General features: G+C 44.1%; 1 protein-coding gene across 4 annotated transcripts in view; it reads left to right on the top strand.

Annotated features, from left to right (window-relative positions):
• The window catches only part of LOC144115628 (uncharacterized), a 64,118-nt gene that overhangs the window by 26,416 nt on the left and 21,203 nt on the right, over window positions 1–16,499 (top strand). For 2 of the 4 annotated variants that reach the window (XM_077650053.1, XM_077650054.1), the window contains 4 exons: window positions 10,624–10,670; window positions 10,777–10,810; window positions 13,295–15,417; window positions 16,454–16,495. In XM_077650053.1, coding sequence (XP_077506179.1) covers window positions 10,624–10,670; window positions 10,777–10,810; window positions 13,295–15,417; window positions 16,454–16,495 — 2,246 coding nt within the window. Of the gene's footprint in view, window positions 1–8,924; window positions 9,035–10,623; window positions 10,671–10,776; window positions 10,811–13,294; window positions 15,418–16,453; window positions 16,496–16,499 lie in introns of those variants that run through there. The other 2 variants (XR_013311476.1, XR_013311477.1) reach the window with 2 other exon arrangements.

The following is a 16,499-nucleotide window of genomic DNA, read 5'->3' as shown; positions in this document are numbered from 1 at the left end:
TGATGGTTGGGTGCTCTTGAATGAATGAAGTTCACTGTGCCAAACATAATGGCCATGACAGATTTCATATTCTGTGTCTTGCTGCATGGTGCTTCCTGGTGCAAGATGCATTGTACTGCCAAAAACTGTTCAGTGACTTTGAGCCCTTCAAGCTTCGTCTGCAAACCTCCTACTGCTCCTACTTCCAACCATTGACAGAGCACTGTCGGTCACCACGTACACAGCACACTCACCGGTGCATTCAACAACTCCTTCGAGCACCGAAATGATGTCCGCTCCTGTAGTGGTGCCTTTCACCAGGACAGTGGGCAGTAGCCAGTGGTTCTTCTGTCACGTTGAGATTTTTGTCCATGCCTCTAATGAAGATGGCACACTGGGCTTTATCTGTAACGTCAGTGCTTTCATCAGTGGCAAAAGAATAGGCTTCTATGTCCCGACATTGGTTCATTAAGGCATTTTTAGTGTGGCCTATCTCAGTAGTTCTGTCCGCAACCGCAATAAGTGAAAGGCTCATCTTTTCGAATTCCTTTTCATGCTGAAACAGATAGTGCCTGCGGTTTCAAGCGAGCAGTTTTTCACAAATAACCCATCGGTGAAAGGTTTTGCAGATTTTCCATTTAGGCGAGAAATAATGAAGCTTCCTCTCACCATTTCTTCCGCTATTTTGGCAGGCTTTTGCAAAAATTCTTGCTGTTCTCTGAACAACGCCTTCAGTTGATCCACTTTGTCGTCATGTAACTTTCCAGTTAATGCACTGTACTCGTCATGATAACAGGCCACGAAGTGGCATTGCACTTTGTGCTCCTTCAGCATAGACAGTCTGATGGCAGATTAAACACATCACCTTGTCCTTGTCCGTAGCCGCTGTGGTGGCTCAGTGGTTATGGCGCTCGGCTGCTGACCCAAAAGACGCGGGTTCGAACCCGGCTGCAGCGGTCGAATTTCGATGGAGGCGAAATTCTAGAGGCCCGTGTACTGTGCAATGTCAGTGCACGTTAAAGAACTCCAGGTGCACGAAATTTCCGGAGCCTTTCACTACGGTCCCCGCAGGGGGGCGCCTGCAGCTTGCAGGCGTCGCGACGGTGAGTGGCAACACCGCGGGTTCCCGAGCATCCGCAGGGACATCCCCGCAAGGGGATGATGGTGAACTGTGCATTACCACGGACCCGAGCACCCGCGCCTCGCCGTGCGTGGCATCGCCGTGTCCGGGGAAAAGGGGATCCTGGTTGTTGAGCCGATGCCGAGCGTTTGGACCTTTAAGGCCCCTCGGCGGAGGCAACACACCACTTTGGCCCCAGCTTCCTGTAGACGGCACCTCCGGCCTGACCCAACTGGTGGAAATCGGCAGTCGCCTTTTCCTGTCCTCCTCTACATCTTTTACTTTCCTGTCTTCTTTCTGACTACTGTCCTGTCTCCTCGTCGTTTCTTGGTTTTTGCATTTCTTCATGGGCGGCTAGGGTTAACCTTGTGTTGCGAACTACCCTGGGTTTCGTCATATTTGGTTATAATTGAGGTGTACAGCTGGCGTGGGCAGGACTTGCGTGCAAGTTGCTGTCCCGTCCCCTTGTTGGGCTCCGTGGTGGGTGGCTGGCACCGTGGCTGAAAAACTAAATTTTTTATGGCTCCCCTCCATTCCAAACCTGATCGCTCTCTAAAAAGAGGGCGGAACGATGAAGATTTTTTTCAAAAAAGAAAAGTGTCATTCCCAAAATTTCACATCATTCACAGCAAAGCTGAAGAACAACAAGCAAGACTGATTTCCCCATTCTTGGTAGCAAAGTGCCTGACAGATACCTTGGGGTTTGGGTATAAGGTATCAAAAATGGCTAGTGGCGACTTACTGCTCGAAATACGTGACACTGTCCTGCACTCGAAACTTGCAGACATTGTATCGATAGGGGAGATTCCTGTCTCCATTCCTGTCTCCATTCCTGTCCGATCTTTGAACACAGTCCGAGGCGTCATATCAGAAATTGATTTTGTTCACCTCTCTGAAAAAGAAATGCTTGAAGGCCTTGCCGACCAAGATGTCATAAATGTTCAGCGGATAAAGATCCGGAAGGATAACAAAGAAATAGATACAAAACACATGATCCTCACTTTCAACACCAGCGCACTACCTGAAAGCACTGAAGTCGGGTACCTGAAAATAAATGTAAGGCCATATATACCCAACCCACGCATATGTTTCAATTGCCAGAGGTTCGGCCACGGCTCACAGAGTTGTCGCGGCCGCAAAACTTGCGCGAAATGCTCCTCGAAGGACCACCAGTCAGATGAATGTGTTGCTGCCCCGCGGTGCACAAATTGTGAGGGAGACCATGCTGCATACTCCAGGGCTTGTCCGTCCTGGAAAAAAGAAAAAGAAATAATTACTCTGAAAACCACTGAAAACATTTCTTTCAAGGAAGCGAGAAGGCGATACGCCGAAACAAACCGATTCTCCTTCACTGCGAAAACAACCTTCGCCGATGTGGTGCGTGGGCGCGGTGCACCACACCAGGCTTCGGCACCTGTCCAGGCCACACGCAGTGGGCCTATGGCAGGGCCATCCGCGCCCCCTGGTGGAGTAGCTGATACTACTCCGCCAACCCCAAAGCAGGCTGCGCAGACCCCCGGGTGAGCGGGCCTCAAGACCTCTTCCCACAGGTCGAGGTCTAACTCAAAAGTCAGCGTGCATCCTGCACGGTCGTCCAGCGCCTCTGCTGAGGCGATGGACACGACCCAGGGCAGCCCCGTGCCGTCCACATCGGACGGACGGCGGATGTCTTTGTATCGATCAAAAAAATGTGAGGCTCCGAGTCAAGGGGCCAAATCAAAGTTAATCTAATTTTATCTGCACACACGCGCACAACATTAAGATGGCTTTCATAATACACTGGAACTGCACAGGTCTCGTAAATAACTATAACGACATAAAAGACATTTTAAACCCAATTTCTCCTATTGCTTTATGTGTGCAGGAAACCAATCTAGGCCCTCAGCACACAAAGGTGCTAAAGAAGTATACTGTCTTCCGCCGTGACCGAGAGGGGGCGAGCAGACTCTCGGGAGGCGTAGGAATCATTGTGCAACCTGGCGTAGCAGCTAGCGAGATCAAACTACGTTCGAAGCCGTAGCAGCCACCATGGTTGGTTACAAAACCATTACAATTTGTAGCGCATATCTTCAACCACATCTCGAAGTAAGACAGCATGAATTAGAGAGCCTTTTGCAACAGTTACCGGAGCCATCCTTGATAGTTGGCGATTTTAATGCACACTCTTGTTTCTGGGGCAGTGAGAAAACCGATAGTAGAGGTCAGGTTATTGAGGATTTTATACTATCCAACAATATTTGTTTATTGAACACCGGTAAACCTACTTATTGCTTCCCTAGTTCAGGAAAAATGAGTGTTTTAGATTTGTCTTTTAGCTCTCCTTCAGTTTTCAACGATTTTAAATGGGATGTCTTAGACAACCCGTACGGAAGCGATCATCTCCCTGTTAAAATCTGCCTGTCATCCCCACCATCAGTCACCCAGACAAAACCACGATGTTGGAAGCTCAATTTAGCGGACTGGCAGCTGTTTAGAACAGCAGCCACGTTAGAAAATATTACGCTAGAAAATCTTAATTAAATGATATGAATGAAAAGTTCACAAATTGCATTCTTTCTGCTGCACGCTTGGCTATCCCCCAATCTTCAGGAATAGTACAACGCAACCATAAAATGTGATGGACACGAGATTGCAAAGAAGGAAAAAAACAACAAAATAAAGCTTGGGCTATATTTCGCCGATACCCCACACAGGAGAACCTTATAAACTTTAAAAAAGGAAGAGCAAAAGCGCGGTACATACGTCGAAATGCCGAAAAATCATCCTGGCAGCGTTTCATTTCCTCGATAAACAGCCAAGTCTCTTCGAAAAAAATGTGGGAGGCAGTACACAAAATGGATGGTCACTACTCTCCATTCACAGTTCCTCTTCTGACTGCCCCTGGTGTACAGACAAATATAAAAGAACAAGCAGACATATTAGGCGAACATTTTTCCACTGTATCTAGTTCCTCTAACTATCCAGAATCATTTTTAAAATATAAAAACACAGCCAAAAAAGAAAGACTGCCGATAAAGGGCAGTGCTCACGAAGCATATAATAGCCCATTTACACTACAAGAAATTAACAGTGTACTTTCTCCGGGTAAACAGACTGCACCAGGACCAGATGAAGTCTATTACGAAATGCTTGCCCACTTGTCCGAACATGCTGTAGACTCGCTTCTGAAATTTTTCAACAAAATATGGTTATTAGGAGAGATTCCAGAGGCATGGAAAAAAGCCATTATTGTACCGTTGTTGAAGCCGGGAAAAATACCTACCTCCCCTGGCAATTACAGACCCATAGCCCTAACAAGCGTACTTGCCAAATCTTTCGAAAGTGTCCTTAACATTAGATGAATGTTTATATTACAGTCCCGTGATCTTCTCGACATCCATCAGTATGGGTTTAAAAAGGCGTGCTCTACAACAGACCATGTAGTCCGCCTAGAGAACACATTCCGAGAAGCATTTATACACAACCAACACTGCCTTGCGGTCTTTTTCGATTTAGAGAAAGCCTATGACACCACATGGAGGTTTGGCATACTGCGGGACCTTGGAGACCTCGGAATCCATGGTAGAATGCTAAAATGCTTGAGTGACTTTTTGACCAACCGTTCATTTCAAGTACGCCTGGGTGCCACTCTTTCTAAGAATTTCATTCAAGAGAACGGCGTGCCTCAGGGGTGCATTTTAGCACCACGCTTTTTATAGTAAAAATGAATTCCCTAGCAAAAATAATCCCAAAGTCTATCATGTATTCTGTCTACGTCGACGATCGCCAGATTGCTTGCACATCCTCTAGCGTTACATCGTGTGAGAGGCAAATACAGATGACAGTAAATAAACTAACAACATGGGCAGACAGAAACGGTTTCAAGTTTTCCACGCAAAAGTCAGTAGCTGTCCTTTTTTTGCTTAGAAGAGGACTGCACACTGATCCCTCCCTGTATTTAAATGAAGTCCCACTACCAATTAAAGATGAGCACAAATTTCTAGGAATGACTTATGACAAAAAGCTCACATTGCTACCACACATAAACATACTCAAAAAGAAAGCTTCTAAATCTCTGTATATACTAAAAGTACTTTCACGAAAACATTGGGGTTCCGATAGGACTTGTCTTTTACGGATTCATCGCTCTGTCGTACGTTCTACATTAGATTACGGATGCATAGTTTGTGGATCAGTGAGGCAATCGTACCTTAAACGGCTGGACCCAGTACACAATTTAGGCTTGCGTCTTCCCACCGGTGCATACAGCACGTCACCGATAAACAGTCTTTATATGGAAGCCAACGAGCCGTCACTTACAGAGAGAAGAACCATGCTCACTTGCTCGTACGTTTTAAAAATCCGTTCACTACCTAAACATATCTGTCACCAAATAGTCACAAAGTGCCCATCTAGAACACTATTTAACAACAAACCATTAGCTATAAGGCCACTTCTGCGTTTTGAAGATGTGTGCGAAAACCTCGGTGTAATGGATGCATTACCTGGCGTTGCTCAAAGATGTGGTCCAATGCCTCCATGGTTCAATTTTCCTGTAATCTGTGACCTCACTCTTGCACATTTCCGTAAAAAGTGAACTCCACAGCAACATATATTACAAGAATTCCGTGCCCTTGAAGAAAAATACAGTAGTTTTACAGAATTTTATACTGATGGATCAAAAACAGATAGTTGCGTAGGAAGCGCAGTGGTGCGAGGAAATTCGGAGCAAATAGTAAGACTACCACAGTGTTCCTCCATCTTCACCGTGGAGTGCTACGCAGTATGGATGACCATAGAAAAAATTCTAAGTGAGAACCTCAAAAATGCTGTTATTTACACAGACTCCTTAAGTGTACTTAGAGCTCTCCATTCTAAAAATGCAAGCTCCCCTCTGCTTGGTGACATCATACACAACATAGTAACTGCCACAGCTCAAGGACAAAATATAAAACTGTGCTGGGTCCCGAGTCATGCGGAAATAAAAGGCAATGAGAGAGCAGATGTGTGTGCTGGTAGAGCTCGTGGCAAGGAAATAATGAAAGTAAATATGCCGTTTAGTGATTGCATGAAATTAGTAGCAAGGAAACTAAGAAAAAAATGGCAGTCGGTTTGGAACAATGAGGTCAAAAATAAACTACACTTCGTAAAACCAGTTTTAGGTGAATTTAAGTCTTGTGTGCACCAAGAACGTTTCAAGGAAGTGATCTTATGCCGTCTCCGAATAGGCCACACGCACCTTACGCACAACTTCCTACTAACAAAACAAGACAAACCTGTTTGCCAACAATGTGGAGATGAACTCACGGTTAACCATATTTTATTCTCTTGTGTGGAACTGGAAGAAATAAGAAAAACATATTTTACTGAATTTTATAATAAATGCATTCCTTTTCATCCCGCGCTGCTTTTAGGGGACAATGCAATTGTTAATATATCATGTGTTTTTAGCTTTCTTAATGAAATGGGTTTCTCAAGAGACTCTAAATTTTTACCCACTGGTTTGTTTGAATTTTAGTACACCTCAGCCAATTTCTCAGGCCTGAGAAGAAAGCTGAGGTTTTGTTTTGATTGGTTGGGAGCCTCGATGTCCTTCCGCAGCCAAGGAAGGCTACTGAGGTTACCCGGCCCTCTTTAAAGCTTTTACTAGTGGCCATTTATAAAATTTGTGTATGTGTTCGCTGGGTAATATTAATGTTTGAGGGCCGCTAGAGCAAGGATTATTCTTGCATTTCTACAATATTCAACAAAAGACTTCCTATACCTTGTTCTTGGCGCATGATGGCCTCAGTTGCCTATGTGCCATAAAACACAACACAACACTTTCACTACGGCGTCCCTCATAGCTGAAGTCGATTTGGGACGTTAGGCCCCCATAAACATAAACACATCACCTTGTCCCTCAGCTCAGTGAGGAATTACGACTGTTCAAATCGAGGTTCAAAGCACCGCTTTTTATCTTCAGCATCTCGTTTCGTTGAAGTCTTCGGCAGCAAAATTCCAACTCTGAACTTTCACTGCAAAAAGCCTACATTTTTACTGCCACAAGGGGTGTATAAAATATTGAGAGATGTGGCAGGAGCAAAACACAAATTAGAGCAAGCTATTGCCGAGTGGCGTTCCTTTTGTATGGTGACATGCCTAATATAGCTTCCCAAATAATCTCAGAAAGGGTGAGAAAAACAGGAAAAACCCTCCCCAAAAAAGAGGGTGCGGTATGTAGATTTCAGCACCTCCAAGTGGCAAGTGTGCTTTGAGGCACGCAGCAGCTACTGGCTGAGAGGGCCATTCCTCAACCCAAACTGTATGCCTTTGTAGGAATGCTTGCATGGGACTGCGATTATCGGTACTTACTGAATTTGGTTGAGGAAACAAGCAAAAGAGGTGACCAGCCTAATTTTGTCTTCATTCTGCGTGCCTTAACACTTCCCTGGGATTTCTTGATGTCCAATTGCTAAAACTGGTAGGTGATGATCTCCACCAGCTGAACGTGCTGCCCTTCATACTTCTAGCCTTTCTCACCTTGGTTGTCGTGGTATTTCGAGCCACAATTTTGCTGCTTTTGCAATTGTAATTTTGCAACAAGGTCTGTAAGCATCCCCCCCCCCCCAAAAAAAAAACTGAAAACGAACCACGCAGCTCTTCTGGCCTACTCACATAGGCGTGTATCTTCAGATCTTTTATTAGCTGCTTGTAGTTGCCCGTATGCAATTTCACTAAATGAACAAAATAGCATTGTTGCTGGAGCACACTGGGAGATGGGTAATGGGTCAATTTATAGCTTACCTGGGCCGTGGCTACTGGGAAGTGCATCTGTCTTTTATCACCACCTCAGTACTTCTGCCTTGTGCAAGATGAAAGTTAGTGACTCACAGTCAGGAAAAAAGGCAAATGTAGCAAGTTACTGCCGTTCATTTTCCATACCTGTTGATATTTAAACTCTGGTGTGGAAATTGTCCACTCTCGGACAAATTTCTGTGGCTCTGCAGCCAAGGCTACACAGGAAAAAAAAAAAAGGATGTGGGTCTTTGTCCCGTGCCGTGGGGACTGGGTTCGGTCTAGGAGTGCGGAGGGGTGGAAGAGAGAGAGAGGGTTGTCTGGCGCCTCGCTCCTTGTGCTCTCTTGAAGACAGCTGACGTCCATATGAACGTCCATATGAAGGTCCATATATTCTTTCAACAAAGAATGAGTTCCGTCTGCAGACGTAACTTTTTGGCCAATTTCAGTTGGAAAAAAAGTCTGATGGTGAAGCTGACTCATGAAGCTGGTATGAGCTTTCCGAATAAAACATGAAACTTGGAGGGCCAGCAGGCCACAGGCCGCAGCTCTGAGGGCAGCATGCAGCCTGCGGGCCACGGGTTTAAGACCCGTACCCTGCACTGTGTTCATGGTGCAGAAGGTGTTTTGCAGTTTTGACTGATTTGCCAGTATCTAGAGTAGAACTTCGCACTGCTCAAGCCTAGTGTATTCAGTGAATCTACTAACACCAGACATGGGGTAAGGTTCAATCAATATAAATTCTTTTACCTCGGACAGCACATAACCCATGTTTTAAAATAAGGGGCCACAGGAAAAATGGACACAACTGTCGTTCCTACGTCATTTTCTGCAGATCATCAGGATGGCAAATGGGGACAATGGAGCTGCCTTCTGATTTCCGGGCAAAAATCTTGCCATTACGATACCAGGCATATTTCCAGCCAAGATCTTTCTTTTTGCTGTTGACCGCTCCAAATAGGCGTTTCATGGGAGGAGATAAGTGTTCATTGATGAAAATCGGAGTGCTGTGCTCCAACTCTAACTGTATATCTTGTGTTGTCAGCCGTTTTTTTTTTGCTTTCTCTAGAAAAAGGTCGCGCTTGGCCCTGTGTGTGAACTGCACCACAATATTAGGGCTATCAGCATTACCGCTTGTCCGAACCCAGTGGCAAACTTCAACATCAGAATCCTCGAAAGGTACTTCAAGTGCACCTGCAAGTTTTCTGGTTATATCCAGGGTGTTTTTTTATTGGCTCCGTTGGTACACCTTTGATTTCTGTTGAAACACCTGGCATGCTGTTCATTTTGCATGAGCCTTACTTCATGATCCTCGAGTTTTGCAAGCAGGGCATCTCAGTCCTTTTCTAGACCCTCCACTGTCTTCCTTAAGACAGAGTTTTCATTTTTAAGCTCACTTACAGATGTTTTCATTTCCTCATAGTTCTTGTTCGCAAATTCCAAGAATCCCTTCATTTCTCTAATTTCTTTCCTTAAGTCTGTTTCCAGGCATTCGCGCAGTTCTCTAAATTCATGAAGTCATGGTTCATGAAGTCAGGCCTTGTTTATGCCCATTGCCTTGGGAGATCCTAATCATGTTCTGCTCTACAACAAAAACGTTCCTGCACGATAGCGTAGGTTCAGTCACCTTTGTGATAACTTGATCCTGCTCCATGCGGTCCGTCTCAACATTGACACAGTCCATTTAGGGTGAAGAGTGCTCTTTTCGGAGGGCTCACAACAACTTATGCTTCCAGTTTGGCCTTCATTTCGTAGTGGAGCTCATTTAGTTGGAATTCCCATTGTTGGCAAACAGTTTTGCCGCTTTACAGAGCTCACTGCAGCTGATAACAGTGGATCTTTAAATGAGACCAAATCCTTTGAACCCTGATCCACTTAGTGTGACGATTAAATCTAGGTCAGTCACAGTGAAACACTGCACATGTGGTAATGAGATTTCAGCTTGTGCTGTCTGCTTACAAGCACACTGTGTGCCCAAAAAAGTGTTGCAATCTGTTGCAACCATGTTGCAATCTGTTTGCTAGTCGCACACTTGAGCATGCCCTGTAATGCAACACAGCAGTCAGCTCCAGCATCTGTATTGTAATTCACAGGTGTGTCATCAGTTTTAACTTGCATAAGCCAGATTTCTTGCTCAACTTTGTTACATTTTCAACTTTTTTTAGAGCACTGTGAGGCTTGTGGTTGTTTATTGCAGCTTAATCAATTCGCTGTCTTGAGACTTTACTATGGCTAGTAAGCATGCGAGATTTGAGAGTTATGTAATGCACAGGTGAGGTAATGTGTAAGCAGCATTTACGTCACTCTCAGGAATAAGATAGTTCGTTTGTTAAAATGTAAAATTTGCAATATGCAGTATTGTTTAAAATTTATGTGCAATATGGCCCAGTGAGAAGGCATATTTTTGTGATTGGGTGGGGAGGGGGGTTCGTGCTTTTTGTTATTTTTTGTCTTTATGCTCATCCTTTTGCACACTATACATCTTCATTTGAAGACCACCACTTATGTTTTCTTGTTTCTTTTAAGCAGTCATTTATAGTTGTTTTTCAAGAAAAGATGTCTATTGTTCTCATTGCTTATTCACTGCCTTTCTCATTTAGTTGTATAGTTAATGGATGACTCGTTTAAGTTTTATTATATGTAGAAGTCTGTAAGTACAGGACTTTTTCCAGTGCTGCTTACAGAACTGTAGAGTAGGCTTACTTTCTAGCCTAAATTATTGAATGCTTGGATGAACATTAAAAAAAAAAATCTCTGTTTTTGGACAGGAGCCAGCACTGCAGCAGCATTCTAGAAACTTCTCCTACAAAAACAGGTGCGTTTTTGTGTAACCACTGTTGCACACCTTTGCCTGTGTTGTGATAATTGGCCTAGATGACAGATACTGGTTGCCCTTAGTGATGTTTAATTGTTGCTTTCAGATGTTCAAGCCCTCATTGCTGTCCCTAAGTGTAGGTAAGTGTAGTGACGTTTGCGTTGAAGTAGTTCATGGAACGACAGTGGCTCCATCTTCTGGCTGCTAGGTCAGGGACTTTATTGTGACTTTGTCATTTCTTTAGTTGAGCCAACTTTCTGTGGCAACACTGCTAGTCCAGTATTGGGCAGCGTTGTTGAGTAGCAACAGGTGGTATGCAACATCTTCACCTAATCTGCTGTGCCACTAAATTATGTTTTTTGGGCCGGAGCAGCAGTACTTTCTCATGCATTATAAGCTAAGTGCTAGATGGCCATTGCCAGAAATTGCCTAAAGCTCTTGAAACTGTTTGGCCTGAAGAACTGACATTGGAATGAAGGGTCCTAGTGAAATGGCCATTTTTCATAAAGATTTTTACAAGCTTCTTTGAGGGGAGTTACATATGATTAAATTATTATCCTACCCTCAAACCGTGACTTTCTTTCCCAGCTTGCTCTCTATTGTGGTAGGGCTTCAATCCTCCCTAACGGACACTGCATCACTGTAATGTGCAAGTTTCGTGCTTTCAGCCAGTAGAAGCCGATCTTTTCAGTCTTTGCGCCGCCGCGGTGGCTGAGTGGTTATGGCGCTCGGCTGCTGGCCCGAAAGATGCGGGTTCATTCCTGGCCGCGGCAGTCGAATTTCGATGGAGGCGAAATTCTAGAGGCCCGTGTGCTGTGAGATGTCAGTGCACGTTAAAGAACCCCAAGTGGTCGCAATTCCCGGAGCCCTTCACTACGGCGTCTCTCATAGCCTGAGTCGCTTTGGGACGTTAAACCCCCATAAACCAAATCATTTTCAATCTTTCTTTTTTTTTTTTGCTGCACTGGCTTTTTTCTTTTGACATCTGATGTTTGCAAATTGACACTTCAGAGGGAACCCTACGGGGTGGCTGCCTATGTGTGGAGTAAGGGTTGGGATGGGATGACAGAGTTATAGCAGGCTGTTGCAGTGATTAAGGTGGATGAAGAACTGTCATTGTTGTTGGCTCGCTTGAAGGTAAGCTGCCTACTTGCTGCCTCCATCATAAAATGGCCTTTGCCTGTTTTTTACCTACACTTTTACACTGTCAGCTTTACCTTTTAAAAGCATTTGATAGGAGCTTAAGAAAAGTGATATGGTGTGATCATAAAAATATTGTGTTATGAATCATATAAATAAACAAGATATAGAAAATTGTCCTAATGAAGAAGAAATGTTGGCAGTGAGCTCTGAAAGTGTAATGAGGGAGCTGTGCTGACCAGACTGTTAACAGGCTGTTTCCAGCTTGTAAACATCAGAAATTAAAAATGTAATCATTGACAAGTATGAATTCGATTGTCACAGTGGTTGGAAAATATAAACTTTGTTGGGTTCTGGATGGAACTACTACTACATCTAAACCGAAATTGCAGTAGAGCTGGTCATAGGTATGCACAGGTCTTTATATAAAAGTGGGGGGAAGGGGGGGGCAACGTTTATGGTAGTGCCTCTTTAAGTCTTCAGGGTAGCAGGGAACAATAGGGGAGAAAATTTGCGCCCCCCTCTTTCATGCCATTTGCCCCCCCCCCCCCCCCCCCCCCCCCCCCTCCCTCCCCCATTTGTGTATGCCTATGGAGCTGGTATATATTGCAGAGATCGAGCTCTAGGTGGCTTTTGCCTGGCCTCTTGAAAGCGAGCAGCAGTGCTCTTCAGTTGTGCTGCTGTGGGCTCCGAAAAAGTAACTTTATATGGACGCTGAAGGGAAATAGCAAACTAGGCAAGTTGCTACGCTAGATAGATTATTTCTCAGGAGGACATCCAATGTTTTTGTTTTTTTTTTGTTGTGTGGAAAAGTGGCTGCATTACTCAGAAAATCTCAAATTCCAAATATCCTCCTGCGCTAATCGGCCACTGAACCCAGAGAAGGTTGCATCATTTTTATGATGAGTGTTCACCAGAGCTCCCAGGCCATTCAGAGGAGCTACTTCTCAGTGTTGGTACCATTGAGACCTTGCAGTTCTGAACTTTCAGGCTGAGTTCACACAAGGCAAGGTGAAAGACTGTGGTCATGTTTGCATCTCATATTTCTGTCCGTCATGTAGTTTCATGCTTTATTTATGAGACTCTTCTCCGCATCTTTAGCTACACTCACCATGCTGGTTTCCCCACATTTTGACTGTACTTGCCAATTGACGCAAAAATGGCATTGCACAAGAAACAGATTAACGAACTGCAGCCAGCTGAAAATTTACATCACTTGGCACAGTTGCAGAAATCCACAAGTGGTGTTGCCATGTGCACTTCGCTTTTATGCAATTTTCTGGCTTATCAAAGCTCTGTTGGCTGTAAAATGGCATATTTGCTATCACATGATGTTAACATATCAGTCTAGCTTTAGTACTCCTCTTTAGTGTCCTTTTAATATTAATCTGTGTTTTGGCACTTTGAAATGTTTGCTAGTATGAAGACTAGCAGTCTGACACTTGCTGCTTCTAATAAGTACTGCTTTTTATTTCTTTTCTCAGTCCAGTGGTTTCTTTTGAAACCTCTGATCCACCGGCAGGAATATCAGGAGGAAGTTCAGATCAGCCTGAACAGTGTTTACCTGCCATTGACTCCTCTGCCATTGACTCCTCTGCCATTGACTTCTCTGCCATTGACTCCTCTGCCATTGACTTCTCTGCCATTGACTTCTCTGCCATTGACTCCCTTGCCATTGACTCCCTTACACCTGAAAAACAACACAGTCCCAAAGGTCAGAAAGAAGGTTTGAAATTATGTGACCCGGTCAAAGGGTCAGGTAATGATAAATCTGCTGCAGATTGTCTTGGAGCACAGAAATCAGCCGATGTGAATCAAGATGGTAAATTGTGCCAGAGCCACAGCACCCGTGGAGAGAAAAAAAAACAGCTGTTAGCCAGAGACATAGCCTTTTGTTTTACTCCGAACTTTCCAGCAAGTCCAGAGGAATCTCGGTGCCCCGAGTTGAAGAAGCAAAGACAGACTAGAACCAGTGTGACAAGCGAATCTGTCGGTGCACGTACCCCACTGACACATATATCACACTTTAACATACAGAGGCAAATAACAGATAACATAGTTTCGAAAACAAAAAACACAAAAATGGTACAGAAACACAGGAGCCAAAAGTTGCCCAAATGGCTTTCCACCTCAACAAAAGAAAATGCTTTGTGCTTGGCTAACTTAAAACAAAAAACAAAAGAGAGAGAGACTTTGTTGACGACAAAAAGCAGCGATAAGGGCAAGCAAGATTGTGAAAGCCTACCATCTTCTCTTGGTTCCCCTCCTCCATCCAAGTCATCATCGCGTAAAAAGCCGAACCAAGTACCATTAATGTCTCGAGACCTCTGGAGCAGCACAACTTGCAACAGCTTGCAGAGACCAAACACTGACTCAGAGCAAGCACTCGATGATTTAGCAAGCAACGTGCACACAAACCGTTGCCACAGTATGCAGGTCAGAGATGTAGAACAAGATTCATTGCTTAGTGCTGGTACTAAAGATGTCACGCAGTCTGCTCACCCAAACAATATATCTGACAAGGACATGCAGGCAGCTGAAAACCATTGTGACAATGGGCAACATGTGGATCAGAACCTGCGCACGGACTGTTTCTCATCTAGTGAGCTTTCTCTGCCTTCAGTGACACCTCCCAAGCAAAGCAGTTTACGGGACAAATCGGCACGGTCTCCTGTACTAGGGAGCAAGATATCCTTCCAGGACTCTCAGAGACCAGAGAAAAGGTCGGGTTCTGTGCCTGCAAAATCCGGTCTACAACATGAAAAACTACCTGTGCAAAAGGAAAACTTTTGGTCCCAACCAAGAGCTGTTAGCTGTCAAGCATCTCAAGTGCACAATAAGGAAGTACAAAAGGAGAGCACAGTTTCATTAAACGCAGCAACATCACGCAGGAAGAGCCACAGCAGTGGTCAGGGAGCATGTGGAAAGGAAATGAAGGCTTCAAGGACATCGCCAAGCAAAGCAGGTTCATTTGCCATGAAAGGTGAAGCACATGTACGCCGTGAAACCGAGGGAACTGCGCCCTGCAGTAATCATCTTTCTTCAGGAACGGAACCACATGTGTCGAAAGCTTTGTTGGCAGCAGATGGTTCCGCAGGAGCTGTCAGGTCCTGGAAGAATTTTTGGCATTCCTCAAGGAATGTAGTGAAAACTGCCACAGGACAACTTCCTGTGGTTTCTGCAGCTAAAGAAAGGCTTTCGGACAAGGCCCCTGAAGAAAACTACAGTAAAAGTCAGAAGAAAGAGGGAGGTCGGCAATGTTTTCCTTTGGGTGAAAAGCAAGATGTCCCAAAAGCTTCATCAATCGCTGACTGTTTCAGAGAACCTGTCATGCCAAGGAAACCCTTTTGGCACTGCTTAGCAGGCTTTTCGGCAAGCACTCAACATCGCAAAAGTGAGGTCAAAGGAATGAGAGCAGTTGAAGATAAACAACTTCCTGCAGTGTGTGAAGCTAGAGGAAAGTTCAGCGACAAGAGACCTAATGGAGGGAGTAGCAAAGCAGAATTGTATCACGAGAAGAAAAAGCAGTGCACTAGTCATACTGCAAAGTGTTCAGAAGTCAAAGCTTGCCCAGGACGCACGGTCAGCAAGCAAATTGAACTTCAAGGTGAGAGCTGTTTTTGCAGTGCAAGCCAATTCTTCTGCACCATCGTTTTCTTTAACATCAAATTAAGAGGTTACATAAAAGTGATATTTGGGCAAGGAGCGTCAAAAACAGTGACAACTAGTTCTTGAATATGTCAAAGTATTTTACAAATGCGCAATATCTTTTTGCCTGCAAGTCTTGTTTTGTTTCCTTTAAACGATTGGCAAAAGCAACTTCAAGCTGGGAGGCAAGTCTGAATAAGTCAAATTAATATAGTGTCACCCATTGGGTTTTATTTTTTTTTGTTTCAGCCAGAGGCAATGAGCTTTCTCCAAGTGCATAGGTGACTTAAATTATGCTTTCTTGAAGGTGATTGTGAAGGATGTAATAAAAATTAGTTTTCTAATTTCTGATTGAACTTTTCTGGTTTCTCTGCTGACTGTCGCTTTTCAAAACTGTTTAATTTCTATTTGCTAGATGACAACTCTTATTGGGCTGTTCGCTCAAGCTTGAAGATCTGTTATGTGGTACATCTTGTGTTTTAATGTATAGTATTCAACTTTTCTGCTGTTGCACTCTATGGGCTACAAAACAGGAAACTGCATGTATACTTGCTTAGTCAGGGAAGTTTTTCCTAACTGTAAACGAACTAAATCCAGTCTGATTTTAAATTTCCAAGTGCTATTATTGGAGTTGTGAAACTATATTATGAGACAGTCGGTTAGCCTTACTGCTTTGTTTATTTGCATTGAGCTAGCTTAAACATTGTAATTTCAAAGATGCCTCTGTCAACATTTTTTGACAGGCATGCTGCAAGAGTTGTTTGCTTGGTCCTGAGCCATGCTGAAAGCTGTCAATTTAAAGGGGTCGGTGGAGTTGTGCAGGGTGCAGTTTAGCTTTTTACCACTGGCTCCTGCACATTACCAGTCTGTGAACTTTGTTTGCCTTGTGCTTGAAAGTTATCACCCCTGCCATCTAGAGTAGCACTACACTGCGTAGTAAAATTCATGCTTTTTTGCAGTTTGCTGCATTATACCTTGATGTTGACTTGTTTCAGATGGTTTGCAACATGAAGTTAAGGATGCCAGTGTGCAGACATGTGA

Source organism: Amblyomma americanum, chromosome 1, assembly GCF_052857255.1.
Source record: "Amblyomma americanum isolate KBUSLIRL-KWMA chromosome 1, ASM5285725v1, whole genome shotgun sequence".
Classification (NCBI taxonomy): Eukaryota; Metazoa; Arthropoda; class Arachnida; order Ixodida; family Ixodidae; genus Amblyomma; species Amblyomma americanum.
The sequence above is the reverse complement of the archived record's forward strand: the minus strand, read 5'-3'. Positions and strand labels throughout refer to the sequence as shown.